The sequence below is a fragment of the Melanotaenia boesemani genome, chromosome 19 (assembly GCF_017639745.1).
Source record: "Melanotaenia boesemani isolate fMelBoe1 chromosome 19, fMelBoe1.pri, whole genome shotgun sequence".
Classification (NCBI taxonomy): domain Eukaryota; kingdom Metazoa; phylum Chordata; class Actinopteri; order Atheriniformes; family Melanotaeniidae; genus Melanotaenia; species Melanotaenia boesemani.
Window position 1 is genome coordinate 23,970,954 of NC_055700.1, and position 17,488 is coordinate 23,988,441.

Below are 17,488 nucleotides of genomic sequence, written 5' to 3' on the forward strand. Positions count from 1 at the left end.
GTCTGTGGCTGTGAGTGTGTGACTCAGAGGAGGCTGACAAAGACAGGAAGCGAACAAGTACTCTGGAGGGGAAGAACCAGAGCCAGACGGGAAGCCGTCTTTACTCCCAGCTCTCTGCTGAAAAGCAGACATTTGGACATTTTTTGGGCTTGGCACTTGTTTTCAGGGTAATTAAGGGTAATGAAGTTAGAAGATCAACAGTGAGAGTAATAGTACAGGCAGCTGTCATGTTGATAGGTATAATGCCATCAGTGAGAGGTCAAATCAAGTTAAAACCATCCAAAGGATACAGCAGACTTTAAAATTCCACAGTTAATCACTTAATTATCAACACCAGAACAATTGGCTTTCTTAGTGTTTGACAAAGTTTCTCACTCATGAAAGTATTTTTACTTCCTCTGCCAAAACCAAGGCACTGTCTAAAAATGAAATAACTTCTCAGCTTGCATGTCAAATATACATGCACAGGTTTTTTTTTTAATAAGCTTGCAGGACTTTCTGAAAGAAGCCATGCAGAACATCATCACAGTAAAGTTTGTGTTCAGCCCAACATGAAAACATGGATCCATCTTGCTTTGGATTAACGCTCCAGGATGATAGTGGTGTAATGGTGTGGGGGGTATTTTCATGTCACACTTTTGGTCTCTTGGCACCATCTTAACATCAGTGGAAGACCACAGTCTGCCTGAGTATTGTTGCTGACCATGTCCATCCCTTTATGACCACAGTGTAGCATCTTCTGATGGCTACTTCCAGCAGGATAATACACCATGTCACAAAGCTCAAATCGTCTCCAACTGCTTTCTTGAAATGAGTTGACTAGCCTCCAACGGCCTCCACAGTCACCAGATATCAATCCAGTAAAGCAGCTTTGAGATGTGGTGGAACGGGAGATTCTCATCACGAATGTGCAGCCGAAAAAAACTGCAGCAACTGTGTGATGCTGTCACGTCAATATGGAGCAAAATCTCTGAGGAAGGTTTCCAACATCTTGTTGAATCTTTGCCACCAATAATTAAGGCAGTTCAAGGAAAAGGGGGTCAGACTCAGTACTAGCAAGGTAACAAAAAAAACTAAGAAAATCCTTCAGAGCACCATTAAACTCATTTTTTGAAAATACAATAAATATAACACCACAACAAACCTGTAGACCACCAAAGCTAGAGGGGTATTTGGGCTAAAAGAGTGAATGAAGAGACTATAGGTAACAATGAAGGAGCTTCAAAGTTCCACAGCAGATTGCATTATCTGCCCGTAGGACCAGTTTGAGCTGTGGAATTGATAAAAAATGGTCCTATGAAGAAGTGACTATTGCTTGAAAAACAATCCATAAATGGAGTTCAGCTAAAGGCAGAAAATCCTGAATAATTAAATCTAATAAAGAATCTGTAGTATGGCTTAAAGTTTGCTGCAGACCAGTAGAGCCAAGTCCTCTGTGCTGGAGCTGGAACTGTTTGGTGTGAAGGAGTGGACAAAAGAAAAAAAATTCCCATGGGAAAAAATGTACCAAACCTAAAGCCATACCCCAAGAGACTTGCAGTTGGAATTGCTACAAAAGCCTTACAGTCATACCACCCTCAGCATGCCCAAGCTTGTTTGATCTTGGAAGCTACGCAGGGTTGAAACTGGTTAGTAATGAACATAGTTGTTGCAGAAGTAATGTATAAAGAATTCACTTTGTGGAGGTGACTACATATGCATGCTCAGGTTTTCCTTTTTTTTAATGCCTTTTTTCTTCTTTGTTTCATTGTTGACATTGCACCTTCAACAAAGCAGACTAGTTGTGCTGTTCAAAAGATGCAAACGTGCAAAAATCCACATTGATTCCAGATTGTAAGGCAACAAAACAGAAGAAATGCTAATGGGAATGGATACTTTGAAGCTGCAGAGTCCATTCTGTAAAAATTTAGATGAGATTTTTATTTTTTTCTTTTAAAGGACATATTAGTACCAGATCAGCAATGAGATTTTTTCTGCCCTTCTATTCTGCGAGGACTGTAAATGTCGAAACATTCTCCTTCTGTCTGAACCAAGTTAGATCAAAGAGCAGATTATAGTCCCTTTGCTCTGTCTGTGTGTTTGTGTGTGTGCTGTGTATTAATAGAACATGTGGCAACACTTACCACAGTCTTTTTATTTAAGGCATTTCCCTCCCTGCCATTCTCACTGCACTCTGGCTTGTGGGGCTGCAGCATCTGTCAGGGATGAGTTACCAAGACTTCACCTCCGCAAACATTTCACTCTTTGTAGTTTATTGTTACTTTTGGATGTCAAACATATATCTGGTCTAACCTCAGTTTTAGGCCACCTGCTTTTATAATAAAGCAGGTTTTATACACTTCTTCCCCTCTTTCACTCACACTGCTGCTCTCATTGACATGCATGAGAAGGATTTCTCCATATGGTGCAGCCCTATGGAACCAGACCCAAACTTTACCCACTAAAACACACCATCAGCTGCAGACATCACAACCACAACGGAGCAAGTCCTAACATGCAATTTTAGCTCCCCATGTCCAAGAACGAATAAATGCAGTAGACCCTGTCTTTGATTTATGTGGTATACTTGTACTGGATTAAATGTGCTAATGGCACCAGAGAGTGCATGGTGTCAGAATTTTTAATCAAATGGCATGCTGCAAAACACACATGCTGCTCAAGCTTTATATGTAAGATTTATTTCCCTCTGGATTTCTACACCAAAGGTCTCCTCATGTTGAACAGAGCAGGGGGCTGGTTTTAGAGGCTATGGGGGTGGAAATCAGCCATGATTGATAGTTCTGTAGTTTGCTACCAGCAGCTTAGAGCAGTCATTAACTGCAGCTGGGATGCCCTGCAGAAAGAAAAAGACTGGCTGTTAGAAACTTGTCTACTGGGGAAACAGAATCTTCATTCAGTCTCTTTGTTTGTTTAAACTAATTTAGGTTAAACTGCTTGTTAAAACAAGCATCTAATCAGCCAATCACATGGCGGCAATGCATTTAGTCATGTATACATGGTCAAGACTACTTGCTGAAGTTCAAACTGAGGATCTGAATGAGGAAGAAAGGGGATTTAAGTGATTTTGAATGTGGCATGGTTGTTGGTCTGAGTATTTCAGAAACTGCTGATCTACTGGAATTTCCACACACAACCATCTCTAGGGTTTACAGAGAATGGTCTGAAGAAGAGAAAATATCCAGTGAGCAACAGTTGTCTGGACCACAATGCCTTGTTGATGTCAGAGGTCACTGGAGAATGGGCAGACTGGTTGGAGATGATAGAAAGGCAACAGGAACTCAAATAAGCACTGGTTCCAACCAAGGTCTGCAGAATAGCATCTCTGACCACACAACCTGTCCAGCCTTGAAGCAGATGAGCTACAGCAGTGGCTTTCACTTCATGTCACAAAGCTCAAATCATCATGACAATGAGCAATTCATGACTATGTGGTGTGACAGATTGGGAGATTCTCATCATGGATGTGCAGCTGACAAATCTGCAGCAACTGTGTGATGCTATCATGTCAATATGGAGCAAAATCTCTGAGGAATGTTTCCAACACCTTGTTGAATGACAACAAGAATTAAGAGAGTTCTGAAGGAAAAGAGGGTCCAACCCAGTACTAGCAAGGTGGTAGAAAGTAGGAAGCGAGTGGACTTAGAAAAAGTAATTGCTTCAAACTTCAAAAACTTGTTAAACATATTATGTATGCTGGATCACACATAATACGTTACACATCTATAAATTGTCAGGCAGCTTCTGGTCTTTTGTGCAAATTATATATAACAGATGGATTTTATGCTGTGCTGATGGCACTTTGCAAATCATCTTGTTAAGGGGATGCAAAGCAGCAGCCACTTGTTTTATTGGCCAGTTATTATGACTAAAACAAGGGGTGCTTTAGTGGATTCAAATAAGCCTTTAACATGTCAGCATGAACATTTAACTTGTGGTTTTCTCTTATCAGAGCCAGATGAATAGTGTCTGTGTTTAGCTAAAGAACTGCTTTGCATGTAGCCTATGGATTGCTACCAATTTATACCTAATAAGCATGAAGTGCAATGTGTGGCATGTGTGTAAGCTGACTGAAAACAACAGCAGAGAAAGTCCAGGTCAGGTCATAAAGCCATTTATTGCTCTCAGGGGAAAAGGAAAAGCCTCCTGCTGGTTCTGGTTTTCCTACTGTGACTGAGGTGAGACAGGGTGTGTCACCATAGACCAAAAGCATGAATGCCAATTTACAGAGAGTAATGAAGTTTACCTCCACAAGTCATGGTGACAGTAAAACAGCAGCCCAGGCTCTGTTGTTTGCAAAATACTCCTGAGGCCCAACCTCATAGCTGGAATGCACAATGAAGAGTCAGCAGTGTACTGAACATGTCCAAACAGATAGTGATAAGGAGTAATAGGTGAGCTAGACCAGAAAAAGAGAATAGTTATTCAAATCTAATCAAGTTACCTTTGTTTTGTTTACTACAAATTGGCTAAAATTAGCATGCAGGATAATTTCAAATAGCTTGCAGGCTCTCTCATGTACTGTTAAGCACCATGTTTCAATTCATGCAGCATGCTTGGTTGACACAATAGCTTGCAAAGTAAAACCACGGCTAAATCAGGTTGAGCAACTTTGTCAGCTCATCTTAGAGGTGTTTTATTCACTATAAATGAAAAGTCAAAAACAAATATTTGTTCAACTTCAGTGCACAGCTGAGCATCATTTGATTTGTTACAGATGACTTGATGATTACAGTGTGACTGTGGATTACAGTCCACCCCAACACTCATTTAAAGCATATTTACAGATAGTTTAGCCTCCCATTACATATGAGAATGGTTGTCCAAGCCTCAAAGAGTGCATAATTATAATTGCATGTATGTGCACACCCACAGGCGTGTATAGTACAACAGCATAATAGTATCAGCTAGTAAAGTGAAAGTGTTCTCTCTGTGTGTCAAATCTTCTAACTGCCAAACAATATGTGTTTCTAGAATGTCCAACTTGGTATTAAGAGGTAATTTAGCTGACACTTAGAATAAGTAGTTCAAAGCTAAGTGTAAAGCGGTTGGGATGAGAAACAACTCTAAATTCGGGACCATGGTCCTAAACTGGGAGAATGGAGTGTCTTTTCTGGGGCAGGCCCCAGGTGGAGGAATTCATGTATCTCCAGTTGTTGTTCATAGTTGGGGGGGAAAAATGAAGCAGGAGATCAACTGGCGGACCCAGAATGCTATGGTTACTGCATCTGACTGTCTTGGTGAAAAAATAGCTGATCCAAAAAGCAAACCTCCTGCTTTACTGGTCAGTCTGCCCCCACTTATAGTCATGAGCTGTGGCTAGTGACCAAAACAACCAGATCACAGATACAAATTAGGCCAGAATGAGATTCCTCCCCAGGATGTTTGGAATCTCGCTTAGAGATACGGTGAGAAGCTTAGTCATCCTAGAGAAGCCAGATCAGGTAGCTCAGGCATCTAGTTAGGATGCCTCCTGGAAGCCTCCCTGATGAGGTGTTCTGGGCATGTCCCATCAAAAGGAGACCCTGACAAAGGCTCAGTACACACTGGAGGCAAGGCAAGTTTCATTGTATAGCACACTCCAACGACAGGGGGATTCAAAATGCTTTACAGAATACAAGAAGCATAATTTAACATTAAAAACAAAAATAATGACTAAAAAGAATGAGGGACTATGTCTCACAGTTGGCCTGATAACTTTGACTTTTAGAATAATTTATCTATATAACTATATAAGGACTATATAAATATAACTATTCTCCACTTTTCACCACAATTCTGTGCAGTCAGTAACACAAGATCACTCATCATTCAGAGGGAATGAGAAGCACAACTTCCAACCCTACACATAGTAAAGACTTCTGGTTTAGAGTGGTAGAGATGTTAGGGGGGGTGTACCATTTGTAAGGCATGTCATGGAACAACAAACTATAACAATCTAGACTTTGACTGTCTGTTGCATAGGAATGGCAGTACTAGGAGATTATTCCTGTGAGAACCACAGTGATCAAGAAGGAGCATAAGGCTTTTGTATTTGCATGACTTTAGATATGGTGAGTATATATAGCTGGGAACAGACCTCACTGTCTGTTTGTAGGGAATCTCTTGTAACTTGCATTTGATTAGAGAAGTAATGCATAACTAGCGCAGTTCATTGAGTTAAAAGCTGACATTTTCAACTCTTCGTTGGAGAGATCATCTTTAAGGATTTCACCTTATAATGGGGAACACTGAATTTCTCTAAGAGCATTTATGAAAACATATGGCAGATTTGTGAAACTGTGACATTGATTTTATGTTAGATGGACTGATTAGCCAACAGATGTTTATGCACCAAGTTCAACTGGTGGAAATGTAAGGTACAGTTGTGTATCATCTGCATAGCTGTGATACAAAAAGCTTTGCACCCAGGTGAACAAATCTGAGGAAAGTTTTTTCCAAGGATACACACACACACACACACACACACACACACACACACACACACACACACACACACACACACACACACACACACACACACACACACACAAACATTTAGGCACCCTTTACTTTGTTTTTTTTATTAATCAAAACAAGCCATTCTAGCATTTATGTATCTATCAATATGTTAATCAGAAAGGACATGTATATTATAAAGTTGTGAATTATCTATACTTGATCTACAATTCACTTATCAACCAAATAATCCAGCTCATCTCAACCTCAATCACTATGCAATCACAAACAAACATAAGAGATCATTCTACAAAACTGTAACTCTTTACATAAAGTTATACTACAATATTTTACTTTAAAGAAACCTATCAATTAAAACTAGAAGAATTAGTTACAGTTAAAAGTAAATGAGTCATTATACCACATCTATACAACGCCCAAAGATGTCGCACACTGCTATCTTGCCAAGACTGAGGTAAAGTAAGACACATCATGAATGCATCACATTATGTTTGCACATCCTCCAGCAAGTCTCGGCCTTCTGTGTCTCACAACAATGAGACATGAGTCATACAACTACAAGAAGCGACAGATCAAACGTAATTCCTTACCACAATTAGACAAACATCATATAATGTGGGACCAAACCTCCAAACATACCACTAATTCTCAAATTCTCAGACAAAAGCTCTGAAATAAGTCAAATGAAAAGGGGAAGCAGCAGTTGACGTGTGCTGTAATGTTTCAATGGATGGAATTAATTGTCAGTCAAACAGAGGTTTGTCATGTGGAGTCAAACATGTGCATTGAGACTTGGCCAGACTAGACAAGATACAAGTTATATTATCTGTCCTAACTACCAGGTAGCTAGAATCTAAATTTTGAGAATATACAGTATCTTAGAATGTAATTCCTTTAATTATCAAATTGCCTCCTCTTGGAAAAAAAACATTTCCTTTTAAAGTATTTTGACAAAATATTTTGAAAACATAAATTTAACATATGATACTACAAAAGAAATTTTCCCCAGTAGGACTGGTAGAGCTCAAACAAAAGTTTAAATAACATTCCCTTTTTGCATGTAAATGTGCCTCATGTCTACAAAATCCCTATTTTGAATCCTTGGCTATGTAAACAAATTTAGTATTGTGTTGCCTACATATTGGTTTAAGTCAGCTAATGTAACAGCACTTGAGTCCAAGCATCCCATTCTATCCTATCCTATCCTATCCTATCCTATCCTATCCTATCCTATCCTATCCTATCGCTCTGTTTCATATCATATCGCATTGTATCGTAGTGTATCATCAAACTATTCTGTGTATTCATATAGGTGGAGCAAGGCAACTTCTGTAAATTGTTTTCATCTTGGTAGCACTAGAGTCTAAAGTTGTCAGCATGTGAATAAAGCCAGGCTTTTCCACACCTTTATCTTTAGCAATCTCTAACGCGACCAAATCCGTGATCGCTTTCCCCCTTTTCTTATAATACAGGATACACTGTAAGAATGTTTCCCGCTAATGTGGGTCAGCTCTTAGTTTATGGGCTGCTGCTGTCTTGTCCATCTTGTAGAGAGCAGCATTTATTCCTCTCGGGGGCATGCTTCTGGTTGAGGTGTTGAAATAAACTGGTTGTGCTAAATCCTTTGTTTGCAATCACAAATTTTGTTGCCTTAGTGCCCTTTTGGGATCGGGTTTGACTTGACAAAAGTAATTTATTTCCCAGCCCTAATAGAGACTGCACTTACAGCTCAATATTTAATTTTACAAATTATCCAAAACATATATTCTTTTTCATCTGTCCATATATTTTCTGGCATTTATGTTACAGAGGCATAAAAAATACAATCATTTCATTTGAATCAGGTGTGTTGCGGCAGGGTAACATCTAAAACCTGCAGGACACTGTCCCAAGAAGTCCAGAGTTGATGATCCCTGATTTAGAGAAAAACCTAAATGTTGCTGCATTGGTATGTTACCTTGCAACCAATTTATATTTCAACGGGCAATTTATGTAAGTTTGTGTTGACGTCCTAACATCTTTCTATTGTTTATTTAGGGAAACCACAGGTTAAAATGGAGTCTGACAACTTAACCATCAACTTTCACGACCAAATCTTCAAGATGTTTATGCTTACTATCTTTTAAAGTCCACCCACTTAGGTTCTGGTTAAACTGGTGTAAACGTGGGCCAGTTTGCCAGAAAGCACTTAGACTGAGACTCAAAAACGGAGCTGGAGCCAGAACTAGAATTGTGTCTTTGTGAAAGCCCTAAATGAGATACAATCTCTATGGTTGGTTCTGGGTCAGATGACTAGACCACATTTTGATGCAGGTCAAGGTCAAGATAAACTTTACTGTCCACAACTCTAGTCTCCCCCTAGCCTGAGGAGTTTGGCCAGTCTTTCACTTATTACCCAGACTTCATGGACAAAGGTGAGGGTTATATTATAGATCAGCTAAACTATTTCTCTACTCTCTTTTCACAACAGATCTGTCACAACATCAGCTACTATGCAGCCCAGTTTGTCCTGATTTCAACAGAACAAAAAAAATCAAGAATGCAACCTTAAACTAACCGAACTATAGACCTTCTGCCCTCTTTGGAAACTGTGCTCTGCAAACAACAGAAATGTAGAATAGGAAGTAAATACTGCTGATGTGGTACAAATGACCTAACATGTAAAAAGTTTAGCATGCAGCAACTAAAACCTTAAAAACAGAACACACGTCATTCCTGGTGCATCCCATGTTTACAGCTCATTCAGATGGCATTTAACAGTGTGACACACACACCCACATCTGAATCACAACAAAGGTGGAGAAGAAGATCGGTGCACTGAGTGATCAGGGTGCAGCTGTTTAAAATGTGTATATATGTGCTGTGAGCTCCACACCACTCAGTTTATCATCATCTCCTCATGTACTCATCGCAATTTCTTCCTCTTTGCTCTCGGAGGAGACAGTGAGTAATTTCTTATTTGACTTCCGTTTTTTTTATCTGTGTGCATAGTTACCATTGTTGCTGTGTCTGACGCAGTCCTGGAGGACAGCGTGCCACTTCTTCTGCTCCTTCTCGGTCATCACGCAGAAGTAGTGATGGCGAGCGTAGGGATGCCACAGGATGAGGGGAAACTGGGTCGCACACTTGATGAAGGGACTGTTGCTCGCTTTGGCCTTGACACCTGCAAAAAGTCCAATAACAGAGCAAAAACTAAGAAAAGAGACAATTCTAAAAGGGATTTTAGATTCTACAAAGAGAAAAGGGAAAACCTGCTATAAATAATCCCTTCATTAACCTGTTCAAAATGTCTTACCCACAATAAATAGAATATGTCTTCAAAACAAAAAGGGCTGTGGTATGTGGGGGAAATTTATATTGTCCAACACCTCATAAATTTACACATATACACATATTTACAGTAAGATAAGTAGTTAAAATGAATAAAATAAGTATATAAGTAAAGATTAAAGCGATATAAGAGTAACAGTTCCCCATTACAAGTTATGAGGAACATTTTGGAAGTCATTGTTACAGTCTAAAGGCTGTAGGGACAAAAGATCCCCTGAACCTGTCAGTCCTGCAGCATAGTGAGATCAGCCTCTCTTTGCAGAGCTTCTCTGGCTTGTCAGTGTTATAGAGGCAGTTTTGATAATTGTCCAAAATTACTATAGAAGTGTCAGAATGTTGGTGTGTCTGAGGAAATTCACCTGAGACACAGTAGAACATTAAACTTTTATGCACTTCTAAAAAAATAAAAAACACCACATTACTGGGAGTGACAGCCAGGTTCCAAAAAGCAAACCTGAGTAGTATTACAGATGTTTTAATACACATATGTTCAAGCAGAGCCACCAAATGTGCCAAATGTACCCTCCTCAGGTGGCTGGGAAACTAAACTAAAATACATGATACTTATGCAGTCCTCTGTACAAGGTCTCTCATGATGAAGAGGTATCAAATACAGCACTTCATCAAATGTTTGCATAGACAGATTTTTGAACTTTGGGGAACAAGTTATTTCAGCATCTGCCATGCATCATGTATATTCGCTCCAGCCAGTAAAAGTCAGTCCGATGTTGACTCTTGTCTTAGCTCTTGCTCTTTCCCTTTCTCTCTTTTTTTCCTCGCTTCAACCGGTAACGTTCTCTTGGGTTTTCTTTGCCAAGTAAGCTATGTTCAAACCAGTCAGTGTGTTTTGGAGCCATTGTTGCAGGATAATGTGCATATCCACTGCCAGTGCGCCTTCAAAGCAAGTCACAGAATATTGAGGTCAGAATGCTATGAAGTACTGCTTTACATTGGTTATGAGTCAAATTCCAGCAATGCCATGTTCGTCATTGCTCCACATTTGAATACAGAGACACAACAAGGTCCCAGAGGAAAATCATATCTCAAATACAAGAAATTGCTTCTATTATTGCAGCTGGTTATGTTTTATTGACAACGTTTTCCAGACTAAGATGCAAATCACAAGTCTGATCACAATACAATATCAATTTCCTGGATAATAATGTGTTGTACTAACAATCAATATAAGATGATTTCACACACTGATTTAATACAGATCACTTCTATTTATATCAAATTACAAAAATCTACTAAAATATCACAATACTGTTTATTCCTGAGCTCAATCAAACATTTAAATGGAAAATAATTTGATCTTTTACTGACTGACACATTCTTCATGTTGAGCTTTAAAACGTTCACATCACGTAAAAAAACTCAAAGAATAAACCTCTCTTTGTAGACATTAAATTAGGATTTAGTATAAATTTTACATGTATTTAGAGTCAAGCTGAATATTTTTAAAGCTTAGTTATAATAACCAAGGTAGTATAATCTGACTTCATCATAGTTACACATCAGGCGCTGTAAAGTGTGGTTAAGGCTGCTGAAGACATGACTAACAACAGCCTCCCCTCTTTAGAGGACATTTATGTCAGCAGATGCATCAAACATCATATTGGACCCCACCCTACCTTCCCATGAACTCTTCATCCTGTAAGGCTCACAAATTCTGTGCTTTAACCTCTTTTTTTTATGTAATTAAATGAATAAATGAATGAATGAATTAATTAATCCTATTTATTTTTTATATGATTTTAGGTGTTTTAGGTTCATTAATTCTGTTTTATACTGTATTTAGTATGAGATATTTTAATGCTGGGCCTCAGAAACACATTTTGTTCTTTCGTGTTTTACATGTTGAAGGACAATAAAATGAACCTTTACACCACAGCTTTGGATATCAGTAATTTCCATATTAAATTAAATTAAATTAAGAAATTCTAGTTGTTAAAACCAAGCAAACACTTCCACATGTTTTTACTGTAAAAAATCTCTTACAAATTACTACTGTCTTGATGTTTCATCAGTATTTTCAATTTGGATCAATGCTATTGGATCACTGACCACTGAATTATAGATATAAAATTACTGTTCTACCTCTATTAATTTAAACCTTCAGATAAACCAGGTAAATATCCCATCTCTATGACGATAAACAGCTGAAAACCAATACAGAATGGCCATCATTTTTGATCGAAGCTCGTTCAGTGGTGTGCATAACAGTCTAAAAACACAAAAACTTACTTGCCCTTATTCCCTTATGCTCATTATTTCCTTCTTTACTCATTTAATTTTCCCTTTTAGTCAAATTCACCTCATTCTTAAAGTGGCGCCACTGGCCCCATCATTTTTCAGAGCAATCAGCCAGTTCCCCGTTCTTTAAATCTCATTTCTGCTCTGGCATTCACCCTTCAGCCTGACTTTCACACAACTTCCTCCCATTCCTCCACCTCCATCTGATGCCCAGGGGCCTCATAGGAAGTCCCTGCCTCCTCTTATCAGTTCATACACCACCAGCGTCTAGACTCTGTTGTTGGACTTCCATCATTGATTTGTGGTGGGAATCACTTCTTTAAAGCACTGCCGGTCAGCATAGTTTGCAGCTGCATCCATAAATGCACCAATCAAAGAAAGAAACTCATATAAACTCCAACAATGCTGCTACCTTTTCCAATTTTAAATGGAATGACATGAAGCAGGAAACTGGTAAAAATCATCACCATCAGCTCCAATGCTTTTAAAACATGTTACTGGCTTGAAATCATTGCAGTCTGTTTTTATTTACACCACTATGATTTTTCCATTATGCCTTCACCACCATCTGTCTGTTATTTTCCAACCTGGAAGGCTGCCATTGATCAGCTCCAGGTACTCCTCCATGGAAGTCAGGGCCTTGTAGCCGGCACAGTTGATGGTAACCTTCGGGTGAAGCCCTCGTTCATGTGCCTGTAGTCAGAGAGACGACTTTAATACAAGTGTCAAATTCATCATAACAGACAGAAGTTCAGTCTGATCCCACATCCACTCACGGTTTTGCTCTCATAGAGGCTGATGGTGTAGCTGTTTGGCACAGACACGAAGCGATTCCTCCACTTCCGGTTCTCCTCCAAGTACTGGAACAGACTCCCTGAGAAGATGGAGCGGCCAGCCAGGGGGTCCTGAAAAATCACACCCACACTCAACACCAAAATATGACCCCACAATACATAACATCCTCTTTTCCACAACGTACTATAAAACACCCAGTAACAGTGTAGGTGTTATATCAAGGAGACATTTGGGTTTTACTTCTCTCATAGAAGATTTGTTTTGAATTGTGCAAGAGTCTTAGAGTCTAGTTGGAGTCTCCAAACATTCAGGGGAGGAGAGTTTTACCTACAAGTGTTTACACAAGGATACACACCACCCACTTTGTTTTCGGATTTCTGGCCTAAGATCAAATAATCCCTGCTCAGAGAGGAAAAACCGAGCAAGACAAGTTGATAAAGAAGCTTTTAGTACAACATAATGTTTGCTGCAACATGTTAAAATAATTACCTCAGAAGTGTTTGTTTAGCTCATATTTTGACTGCTTCCAGTTCAAATATGAATTAAAAAAATCGGGTGATACATTCTTCATTGTGCAGAAATAAAACCCAAAATACAATTCAGCTTAGTGGACATACAAGTATCCTGGATTTCTGTGCTTTTTCATGCTTGTTCATGTGTGAGATGTGCTCCACTTTCCCTCCAGTAATTAAAAACACAGAAAAAAACACAATTTGTCAGTGCATTCAGTGAATAAAAAGGATGCAGAGAATACAAAGCACACTGAAAGTAGACGACTCCATCATTAGGTAATGATTCATTCATGCATTCTGTGTAACATGATGTTCAAACCACTGCAGCGAGAGGCAGCAGTCGTGTGTGAATGATTCAGTGAATTCTTGTTTGACCAAAAGTTTAATAAAGGACAATAGAATGAATGTTTTGAAGGAATGAACTTTAAATACTTATTCTAGTAGTATCTAGCAGATATTATTTGTATATTATGCTTCCTAAATATACAGGAATGTTCAAAAGTCTTTAAAAGACTTTTAAAGTGGTTGTCAACACAGGGGCGAAGCTAGAGAACACCACCGGTACCATCTCAAGTGATCGAAAGGTTACTGGAGGATGAGGACAGAAAGGTCTGTCCAGACCTGCATGGATCACTAGTATCACACATCAGTTTGAAGCAAATTTTAAAGTAGTTTCCCAACTAGTCATCCTTAAAAAAAATATTCACATTTGGTTGCATACTTCTAAGACAGATTTAGTCCCTGTGCTGCTACAGCTATGTTAAGTAAGGCTGTTAACCTGATGTTAGCATGAAGCTACATAGCGATGCTTATCTAGTTATATGGTAGCACTAGATTAGCTTTGAGATAATGTGGGGAAACCATGTCATCTAGTTTTCAGTAAGTGTATTTAGGGACTACACATCAGCTCGGTTAATCAAGATTTTTACATTGGAGCAGATAATAAACTATAAAGATGCTCAAAGAGTACCCTAGCAGTAGGCCTGTCACGATAACAAATTTAGCTGTACGATAAATTTTCTCAGAAATTATCGGGATAAACGATAATATTGCGCAAAGCGCTAATGTGTCATTTTGAGACCATTCTCAACTAATATAATGACATATGCCATAATAATGCAAGTACACATTTTCAAAGATCAATAAACTAAATAAATAAAAGCGCCTTTTCACATATGCCGGGACGCCGGCCCAAAAGTAATGCGGAAGAATCCTCCCAAACCTCTCGATTAGCCGGCATTGCTCTTAATGTGTATTTTGTCAAATACGCTAGTATATAGGCTGACTCTATTTGCGTAATGTGCCTGCGGATTACAGGGGTTATTACGGTAGACCAGGAAGTGGGGGCTTTGTACTGACGTCGTAAGCTAGAATGTGTGTGTTCTGCTTACATGTGGGGAGCAGCGAAATGATAAAAGAGGAGGTGCTTGCATCTATTATTTCTCCATTCGACTTATTTACATATTTCAGCATGAGAATCGGAGGTTTAGCGCAAGAGCATGAGAAGCCACTTAAATGCGCAAGTCTCACGGCCATTGCGTGTTGGCAGCCCTGCAAAACAAATGCGGCTTACCGGCTCGTGCTGCAACATGCTGCTGTCAAGTATGACACCAGAGAGATCACTCCGCAAGAAACCAGAGCGTTTAGTCGAAATACTCCATAGTGAAACCTATTGTCATACACAGTCTATGGTAAAGGGGGGACTAATAAAAATTATCGCGGCCGGCAAACTTATCGTGCTCTTATTTTCTTATCGTTCAATTAATTGACTTATTGCTTATCGCGACAGGCCTACCTAGCAGTAACTTAGTTCTTTAGCACTGACTTAGCTTGAGCTATCTGATCCAGGTTCATTCAAACAGGAGGCTAGCAAGGCTGAGACTTGATTTTAAAGTAGCCATGGCATGAAACTGTGAAAAAATATGGCCTGTAACCTGTCTTATGTTGTATAGGGAGATATAAGAATAAAGAGAAAAGCAGATATTTCAGAGATTTTTTTGTAAAGAGGAAGGACATAGATCAGGTTGAGAGGACCACGGTCATTTCCTTTCTTGATACATGTCCCCATGACAAAGTCTTGCAAGAGATAAGACAAGACTCAACATCAGACTTTTACTGGCTGGAAAGACTTTAGAGAAGAGACTGGATGCAAGAGAAAAGCTGAATTAGCCGTCGTTAGAGGGGGCCAAAAGTGAAAAAAAAATGTTCAGTAGTGCTGCTTTAAAGCCCCACTTCTGAACTTTAGACGATTTCATTAGTGAGGTACATAATAAATATCACTGTGGCATCAAAACTAGTGAGAAACAAAAAAAAAAAAGAAACAAATATTTTTAAGGTCACAAAGTTACACAGTGCTACTTTAAGAAATATGAACAACTCCAGCAAAGACCTGACACAGGCCCTGAGAAATGTATCTGAACCTTTAGTTGTTGGCTGAGGCCTTATCAGAGATGGTACATGGAAGGCTGGCTGTCAGGAAGCTATTATTAAGGATGGAAAACAGGGAGAAAAGGTTGAAAATCAGTAGCAACATGGAGTGATGAATCCTCCCCAGAGCAGAGACCTCAACATTAATGAAGCGTTAAGGGATCAAAGAACTGAACAAAAAGCAGCCAACATCTAAAGCAGAGCTTTGGTAAGTCACATTTTTCTTTTTGTGTTTGCATGTTTCAATGAATTGATGAATCTCTTTCTAGTGAATGAGGTGTGGCTATGGCACAGTTCTGTAAAAAGGCCAAACTAAAGGGGTCAAGAAACCTGAGCAGCATACATGTAAAGATGTTTACTTTAGTCAAACGTAAGACAAACTTGTCTGTAAAGACTGACTGAGCAGAAACAATGCAGCACTTGCCTTTCTGTGAAGCAGCTGTGACTGCGTTCCTCCTCCTCCTTCTATGTCGAAGCGGACGCTGTTGAAGAGCGCGACAGCGTACTGCTGCTCATACACATCACTGAACTGTTTCATCACATCTCTGGTCCGAGCTGCAGGAGGGGAAACACACACACACACACACACACACATGATCAGGACACAGCTGTACAATTAACACAACATAATACGTGCAGAGGACAGAAAATGCTCTGTTATTTATACCTTTTAGAGTCAGAAAGTTTAGGTTTAAAATGACCAGTTCATTTCAGTTCTCTAATAAGATAAACCTGCTCATGCAGTCATTTCTGTCCTCTCCAGTATTGCTATTTAAATGTCTTCATTAAATATTAACTGGATCCAGATGATTGGCTCCAATCCTCCCGTGAAGACATTTCATCTCTTTCAGGTGCTTAATTTAAAGTCCTTCAGGTGAGCTATCAGCTCTTTATGAAAACTGTCATGTCATAAAATTTAAAAAGGACATTTTATGCAGCAAAGAGATACCTCATATCTTATCAGCTCAAACTGCTCTGTGTGTTGTAATGTTCATAGTTATATACGTGTTTACTGTCAAAATCAGTCCTATTTTAATTTACCAGTAAAAACGAATGATTGTTTCTAAGGATGGACAATATCTACAGTATTTAGCAAAATCACAATATACACCCAGCAACTACTTTGTTAGGTCCACCTGTTCAGCCAATCACATGGCAGCAACTCAATGCATTTAGTGATGTAGACGTGGTCAATATGATTTGCTGAAGTTCAAACTGAGCATCAGAATGAGGAAGAAAGGGCATTTCAGTGACTTTGAACATTCACACACAACCATCTCTAGGGTTTACGGAGAAAGGTCCGAAGAAGAGAAAATGCCCAGTGAGCTGCAGTTGTCTGGACCACAGTGTCTTGTTGAGGAGAATGGGCACACTGGTTGGAGATAACAGAAAGGCAACAGGAAGTCATATAAGAACTGGTTCCAACCAACGTACAATGAATAGCATCTTTGAGGACACAACAAGTCCAGCCTTGAAGCAGATGGGCTACAGCAGCAGAAGACCAGGTTCCACTCCTGTCAGATAAGAACAGGAAACTGAGGCTACACAGACTCACCAAAACTGGACAATAGAAGATGGAAAAATGTTGCCTGATTTCATGAGTCTCCACATTCAGATGGTAGGTTTAGAATTTGGTGGAAACAACGTGAAAGGATGGATTCATGCTTCTTTGTATGAACAGTTTTGGCTGGTGGTGTTGTAATAGGGTGGGG

General features: G+C 39.3%; 1 protein-coding gene across 1 annotated transcript in view; it reads right to left on the minus strand.

Annotated features, from left to right (window-relative positions):
- niban2a (niban apoptosis regulator 2a) overlaps positions 1–17,488 on the minus strand; it is a 33,812-nt gene that overhangs the window by 10,903 nt on the left and 5,421 nt on the right. The window contains exons 2-5 of the mRNA XM_041970023.1: positions 16,201–16,331; positions 12,819–12,947; positions 12,630–12,735; positions 9,452–9,619 (exon numbers count right to left, since the gene is read on the minus strand). Coding sequence (XP_041825957.1) covers positions 9,452–9,619; positions 12,630–12,735; positions 12,819–12,947; positions 16,201–16,331 — 534 coding nt within the window. The remainder of the gene's footprint in view (positions 1–9,451; positions 9,620–12,629; positions 12,736–12,818; positions 12,948–16,200; positions 16,332–17,488) is intronic.